Genomic DNA, 7,876 nt, shown 5'->3' with positions numbered 1-7,876 from the left:
TGGTTTTGATCTCTTTTCATTTTTCCTTCCATCCCATTCTAGTTTTATTATTATTATTATTATTATTATTATTATTATTATTATTATTATTATTATTATTATTATTATTATTATTATTCATTTTCTGCGGCCTTTTTGTAGTCTTAATTTCCACCTTTGCACAATTAGGTTAGTCAACACTCCTGCAGACCACATCCTGAGTTCTTTTTCAAGCCTCTAAGTGCTGAGTGATTCTTGGCCATATTAACAGTAAAGAGGATATCCCAGGAGCTCGCAGGCCACACATTCCCTAGGTTCTTCCCCAGGCTGTGTTTCTGACAAAATAAATTCTTTTAGTTTCAAACATGAGACTCCTACCTGGTATATTTTCAAGTCAGTGTTCTCCAAATCCATCAGATTTGATCATTATCTTTATGTTTATTGTATCACTGTCTAGCTTTGCAAACATAAAGTTAGGTCTAATTTCCAGATAATGCTACACAGAACTGAATCACATTGCTTGGTGTTTCTCACCTGATGGATGCATGAAGTTAAAAAAAAAAACCACCCAAGAACTGCCAGGCAAGAGGAGTTGGTATGACCAGAGATTAAGAGATAGGAGCCAGGCCAAATGTTGAGAACAGTCTCATGAAGAGCATGACTCAAAGGTGTGACTCTCAATGCAGATCCAAGCACAGGAAAGCACTGGTCTTCATTACTGTTTTGATTATCTCTCCTTGAGTACCTGTTTCTTTGTAGTCTCTATGCTATGACATATTTCACATTGACAACTGACTCAAGTGACTCTTCTTCTGTTTGCCACAGACCAGCTTACCACTTTCCTTAAGAAGAATGGAGAAAAGGTAAGAAGCTTTTTGAGACATTCTTCCCAAACCTATCATATAATTTTCTTAGTCTGTGACCATATAGCTACACCTTGAGGCGGAAAATCCAAGGAGCAGCATGTGTTTCTACAGAAACAGGAGCCATGAAAGTCCTTAATGCCACCTTTGTCACTACATTTTGTTATATATTGGTTCCTTTTAAAAATATTAATGTCCATTTGCAATTCCTCCATAGTTGGAATGTCCTTATATTTTTGTAGGTTTAGGAAAATCCTTAATGATATAACATCATGGAATTAGTTTTCTTTCCTTTAGTCCACATCTCAGACCCATCCTTTGCACAAAAGTTACCTAGGATCTCCCAAATTGAGATTTTTTTTTCTATTTTTCTTCCTTTCTTCCATCCTTTTCTTTCATTGCTTCTTTTTTCCTTCATCTCTGGCTTTTTTGGAACTCACTATGTGGCTTAGACTGTAGCTTACTGCTAATATTAGACAGCTAATATGTCTGGTGAATGATTTCTTTTGTACTCTCATTTCCTATAGATATTTCTGTGTTACAAAGGCCCCTCCTTAAGACAGTTGTCACTTCTTTTTCTCCTTTTTATTTTTCTTTAAATTTTCTCTTTTTATTTCTGATAAGTGTTAGAAGTTCAATTAATCTAAGAATCAATGTCTAAATTCTATGCTGTCACTCCTCTATAGCATCAATATAACCTTTTTATTGGACATTGCTAGGTTGGGAAATGACAAAAGTCCATCATTTCAGTACAAGCTGTTCTTTCAAATGCACTAGAACTTCCTCTGGCAAAACCATCAGAAATGAATTTTCTTCATTTTTTAATGTGTTTTGTGATACTAAAACTTGCTGTAAAATATTTGCAGAAATGTTTAGTCTAAATTTGTAGTTGCTGTTGGGTTTAATCATTAATGTATGCTATATATAATTTATATGTGATATATATATATATATATATATATATATATAATTTGTGAATAATAATAAATCAATGAAAATTCTCATTCACTGTGTCACAATGGAGATGTACATTTGTGATATAGCCACAGACAGTGGAAAAGTGCTTAATGTCCTTAAAAGCTGTCTTACTTTCTAGTTTCAAATCTGAAATGGAGACTGAGTCACATTACCCTATAGGTCTGGTCCTCTCCCTACTGGTCTTACTGTGGCATGGCGTCCCCTTCATGGCTGCCATCCATGACTTCCATAGTTTCCCATTTGATAGTCTCCCTACACCACCATGCCCGAGCATCTGCTGTTAATGCTCCTGGCTTCCAAGTTCCTGCAGCAGAGAAGAGTCAGCCTTAGAACAGAAGGAAAGTTTGCCTCAAATTCTATTTCTTCTGACACAGTCTGAGACACTGAGTGTCTATACTCAGGCCGTTAAGTACTCTCATATCAGCACAGAACACGGCTTATAGATAGCTCCCAAAATGCAAACTTGATTTAAATTAAGGCTCCGGAAAGACTGGGTTTTGATGAATTACTTAATTTCTACAATCTTGTTTCTCTTCATGGACCTGGTCAGTCATTATCCCGTAGCAGGGCAGCCCAGAGAATCAGAGTACACAGCATGTGCTCATGTCCTTTTTTTTTTTGTTGTTGTTGTTGTTTTTTTTATTCCAGGAACACCAGTGGAAATATCCCGAGCAAGGACATAAACATCTCATCTGGCCTCTTAGCACTGAATGAAAATGACTTTGGTATTCCCCAGTGTGGCAGCAAGTTCCAAGCCATGATTTTGCTTTCCCTCATCATTTCCTTGGTTGGGATGGTAATAAATGGCATAGTGCTGAGGATCCTGGGCTTCCAGATACAGAGGAACGCTTTCTCTATTTACATCCTCAACCTGGCTGTGGCCGACTTTCTCTACCTGTGCTTTCAATTTTTTTTTTGCCTTTTAAATATCATTTGTGACACTGATAATACCAATATGAACTCTATTTCCTACCAAATGGATTTGTTTTTATATGTTTTGCCAAAATTTCCTTATTTTTCTGGCCTGAGCATTCTCAGTGTCATTAGCATTGAGCGCTGTCTGTCGGTCATGTGGCCCATCTGGTATCGCTGCCAACGTCCAAGACACACATCAGCTGTCACCTGTGTTTTTCTTTGGGCTCTCTCCCTGCTGTTGTGTCTCCTGGAAGGGAAGGCATGTGGCTTACTGTTTAGTAGTCTTAATGAGCGTTGGTGTAAGACATTTCGTTTCATCACAGGCACATGGTCAATTGTTTTAATTGTGGTTCTCTGTGGGTTCAACCTCACGCTGCTTGTCAAGATCTTCTGTGGCTCAAAGCGGATTCCAGTGACCAGGCTGTATGTGACCATTGCATTCACAGTTCTATTCTTCCTGATCTTTTGTCTTCCCTTTGTGATCTACTGGTTTGTCCTCCAATTAGTCGAAAACATGTCTATTTTATTTAATGGTTTTTTTTACGATGCATTATTTCTGTCCTGTGTTAACAGCTGTGCCAATCCTATCATTTACTTCCTCGTTGGGTCCATTAGGCACCGCAGGTTCCAGTGGAAGTCTCTGAAGCTGCTTCTGCAGAGGGCCATGCAGGACACTCCGGAGGAGGAAGATGATGGAGAAAGGAGTCCATCAGGAAATTCTGAAGATGTGGAAACAGTCTAAAACAGGAACAGAGATTTCTTTTGATCAGACAGAAACAGTTTTGAGAGAGAAGTTTGTTTGTTTGTTTTTAAACAATGTGGATATTTTTACCACATTGTTCAGTTTGCTACCTGATCTTTAATCAGTTAAAAAAACAAAACAAAACAATCTTTGGTGTGTGTGTGAAAGCTGAGTGATACAGAACTTGTTATACAAATATTGACTCAGCATTTCTGGAACTGTGTTCCTCAGGGCTTCAGCATCTGTTTTTCATGGTACTCCTCGACAGTGTATTTTAGGTCAAGGACTGCTCATACTGTGGACAAATCCCTTCTTCATCAGATAAGGAAAGTGCAGAAAAGAGTTACATTTCCTTAGTCATTGAAATTTATAGTGCTTAAACAAATGCTATATCTTTCAAAAATTCTTTTTAAAAAGCAACATTTTCTCAGTCTTACAAGAGTTAAGTAGATATAATTTTTTTTTTTTTTAGGATTGCCTCAAGTGTTTATTGGTTTTTTTCATTCTTTAATTTTATTAATTTATTCATATTACATCTCGATTGTTAGCCCTTATCCTGTTTCCTCCCATTCTTCCCTCCCTCCCATTTCTCTCCTTCTCCCCTCCCCTATGTCTGTGACTGAGGGAGACCTCCTCCCCCTATATATGCTCTTAGAATATCGAGTCTCTTCTTGGTAACTTGCTATCCTTCCTCTGAGTGCCACCAGGTCTCCCCATCCAGGGGACATGGTCAGAAAAGGGGCACCAGAGTTCGTGTGAGAGTCAGATACAATTTATACTCCACAGACCCTATTAGTTTCTGCAGGTTACAGAGAATGTATGGAATGATCATCTTTCTTTTTTTTTATATACATTATTTTTTTGTATTAATTTATTCTTGTTACATCTCAATGTTTATCCCATCCCTTGTATCCTCCCATTCCTCCCCCCCCCCCATTTTCCCATTATTCTCCTCCCCTATGACTGTTCCTGAGGGGGATTACGTCCCCCTATATATTCTCATAGGGTATCAAGTCTCTTCTTGGCTACTTGCTGTCCTTCCTCTATCATCTTTCTTATATAACTTATTTTTTAGTAAACAAATATACATTCTCAAGAGAAGTCTGTTAAACCTCTATTCACCCACTGGAGCCCTCACCTTCATGTTCAGCACGTCTTTCATCTTCAGCCTTGGAAGAGTGCAGTCAAGCTGTGTACTGAGAACCATCAACATCCATGCATGTGTGAAGGTGGAGAGAGACTGTCCTCTGCGGTTCTCTTCACATGCCCTGCTTAGCATCCCGTGGTCAAGTCTTTTCTCTTTCCTCTCTTTTCTTTGCCACGATTCCCTGTTTCTCTGACTGTATGATCCCCCCATGACAAGTTCCCAATGAAGTCCTCTAGATTAGGTCCCTCAAAACCCAGCCTGCCTAAAGTTTACATAATTCCGAGGAGCCCTCAGCATTTATTACTTGAATTATGCATATTTTAGAATCATTTTCTATAAAATAGTATTTCAGTTTTAAAGCCGCAGTATGTGATAGTTTCAACTGAAACACAATTAAGAGAGCACAATATGCACAGACCAAAGGAAACAATTCAACAAATTTTCTTGTTTATCTTAAAAATTATTTATTTAGTTATTCACTTTATGACTCAGTCATAGCCCCCTCCCTCCTCTCTTACCAGCCTCTTCGCTCCCTCCCTCCTTCTTCTCCTTGTCCCCCTCATACCCCCTCATTAAAGGGGAGCCTTCTCTTCTAACCCACCCCAGCACATCCAGTTGTATGAGGACTGAGCTCTCCCTCTTTTACAGTGTCCTGGCATAGATCAAAAAGCGTGCAAGAGAGACCATGTCACAGACAGACCCTACTCCCTATTCTAGGGGATTCACATGAAAAATAAACTGCTTATTGGGTACATATATGTAGGGAGCCTATGTCCAGACCATGCATGGTCCTTAGTTCATGCTTCAGTCTCTGCAAGCCTCCTTGGTCCCTGGTTAGTTGGCATTCTTGGTATTCGTATGGGGCTCTTGTCCCCTCTGGGTCCTTCCAGCCTTCCCCCAACTCTTCCACAAGGCTCCCTATGCTACACCCAATGTTTGTCTGTGAGTTTCAGCTTCTGTTTCAATGCACTGCTGTGTAGAGCCTCTCGGAGGATAGCCATACAAGGCTTTCATCTGCAAACATAACATAATCTCCTTAATAGTCTCAAGAGCTGGCTTTCTCCAATGGTGTGGGTCTCAGGTGTGGACCAGGTATTTGTTGGGCATTCTCTCAATCTCTGCTCTATCTTTATCCCTGCACATCTTGTAGGCAGAGTAAATTTTGGGTCAAAATTTTTGTGGGTGGGTTGGTGTTCCCCTCACTCTACTAGGAGTCCTACCTGGTTAGAGGGTGGCCTCTTCAGTTTCCATGTCTGCCACTAGAAGGGGTCTCAGCAAGAGTCACCCCAATATCTTTCCTGGAGCCTACCCTGTTATAGGTCTCCTGCTTGTCTCAGATATGCCTCTGCCCATGGTTTCTTTTCTCTCTGCAAGCCCTCTGTCCTCCCACCTCCACACTTCCCACATCTGATACCCACCCTCATTTCCCTCAATGTTACCTCACCTATCCTGTTCCTTCTCTTCAACTGCTTCCACCATCTATTCTATTTCCCCTTCTGAGTGAGAATCAAGCATTCCCCCATTGGCCTTCTTTGTTACTTAGCTTCTTTGGGTCTGTGAATTATAGTGTTTTTATCCTGTACTATATGTCCAGTATCCACTTATAAGTGAGTACATACCATGTGTGTTTTTCTGAGTCTCTATTACCTCACCCAGGATGACCTTTTCCAGATCCATCAATTTGCCTGCAAATTTCATGATATCCTTGTTTTTAATAGCTGAGTAGTGTTCCATTGTGTAAATGTACCACAGTTTCCTTATCCATTCTTCTGTTGAGGGCCATCTGGGCTGTTTCCAGGTTTTGGATATTATAAATAAAGCTACTGTGAACAGTGTTGAACAAATGTCCTTATTGTATGGTAGGGAATCTCTTGGGTATATACCCAAGAGTGGTAGAGTGGGGTCTTGAGGTTGAGCTATTGATGAGTTTCTGAGAAAGTGCAAGATTAATTTCCAAAGTGGCTGTACAAGTTTGCATTCCCACCAGAAATGGAGGAGTGTTTCCCTTTTTCTACATCCTTGCCAGCATATTCTGTCACTTGATTTTTGTTCTTAGACGTTCTGACAGGTGTAGAATAGAATCTTAGAATCATTTTGATTCTGATGGTTAAGCATTTCTTTAAGTGCTTCTTAGCCATTTAAGATTCCTCTATTGAGAATTCTATTTTAGATCTGTAACCCATTTTTTAAATTGAATAATTTGGCTTGGTGGTGTTTAATTTCTAGAGTGTACACACACACACACACACACACACACACACACACACACTCACACTCACACACACACCCCAAACCAAATATATATTGAACATTAGTCCTTTATCGTTTGTCAGGTTGGTGAAGATCTTTTCCTAGTCTGTGGACTGTCATTTTCTTCTGTTGATAATTCCTTTGCCCTACAGAAGCTTTTCAGTTTCAAGAGGTCCCGTTTATTAATTGTTGATCTTAGAGACTGAGCTGTTGGTGTTTTTTTCCAGGAAGTTGTCTTCTGTGCCAATGAGTTCAAGGCTCCTTCCCACTTTTTCTTTTAATAGATTTAGTGTTTCTGGTTTTATATTGAAATGTTTGATCCACTTAGACTTAAGTTTTGTGTAGGATGACACATGTGAGTCTATTTGCATTTTCTACATATAGGCATCCAGTTAGACCAGAACCATTTGTTGAAGATGCTTTCTTTTATTCCTTTTTATGGTTTTTGGCATCTTTGTTAAAAATCGAGTGTCCATAGGTATGTGTGTTTATGTCTCAGTTTTTCATCCAATTCCATTGATCACCCAGTCTGTCTCTATGCCAAGACCATGCAGTTTTTTTATTACTATTGTTCTGTAGTATAACTTGAAGTCAGGGATGGAGATAACTCCAGAAGTTCTATTATTGCATAGAATTTCTTTAGCTATTCTATTTTTTCTATATGAAGTTGAGAAGTTTTCTTTCAAGGTAGTAAAGAATTATGTTGATATTTTAATGGATATGCATTGAATCTTTAGATTGCTTGTGGTAAGATGGACAATTTTACTATTAGTCTACTGAGAGCACAGGAGATCTTTTTGTCTTCTGATATTTTCTTGTATATCTTTCTTCAGAGACACAGAGTTTTTGTAATACAGGTATTTCACTTGCTTGGTTAGAGTTACACCATGATACTTTATATTATTTGTGGCTTTAGTGAAGGGTGTTGTTTCCCTAATTTCTTTCTCAGCCTGTTTGTCATCTGTATACAAGAGGGCTACTGGTTTTTTGAATCGATTTTTG

The 7,876-nt window shown here is 39.0% G+C and overlaps 1 protein-coding gene across 1 annotated transcript; it reads left to right on the top strand.

Annotated features, from left to right (window-relative positions):
- Window positions 1-642: 642 nt before the first annotated feature.
- LOC127192426 (mas-related G-protein coupled receptor member B2-like) lies at window positions 643-3,477 on the top strand. Its single transcript, XM_051149700.1, has 2 exons — window positions 643-842; window positions 2,469-3,477. The coding sequence occupies exons 1-2, from the start codon at window positions 832-834 to the stop codon at window positions 3,475-3,477; spliced, it is 1,020 nt and encodes a 339-aa protein (XP_051005657.1). The 5' UTR covers window positions 643-831.
- Window positions 3,478-7,876: the final 4,399 nt, after the last annotated feature.

The sequence above is a fragment of the Acomys russatus genome, chromosome 7 (assembly GCF_903995435.1).
Source record: "Acomys russatus chromosome 7, mAcoRus1.1, whole genome shotgun sequence".
NCBI lineage: Eukaryota > Metazoa > Chordata > Mammalia > Rodentia > Muridae > Acomys > Acomys russatus.
Note: the sequence above shows the minus strand (reverse complement) of the source record. Positions and strands in the feature narration are given on the sequence as shown.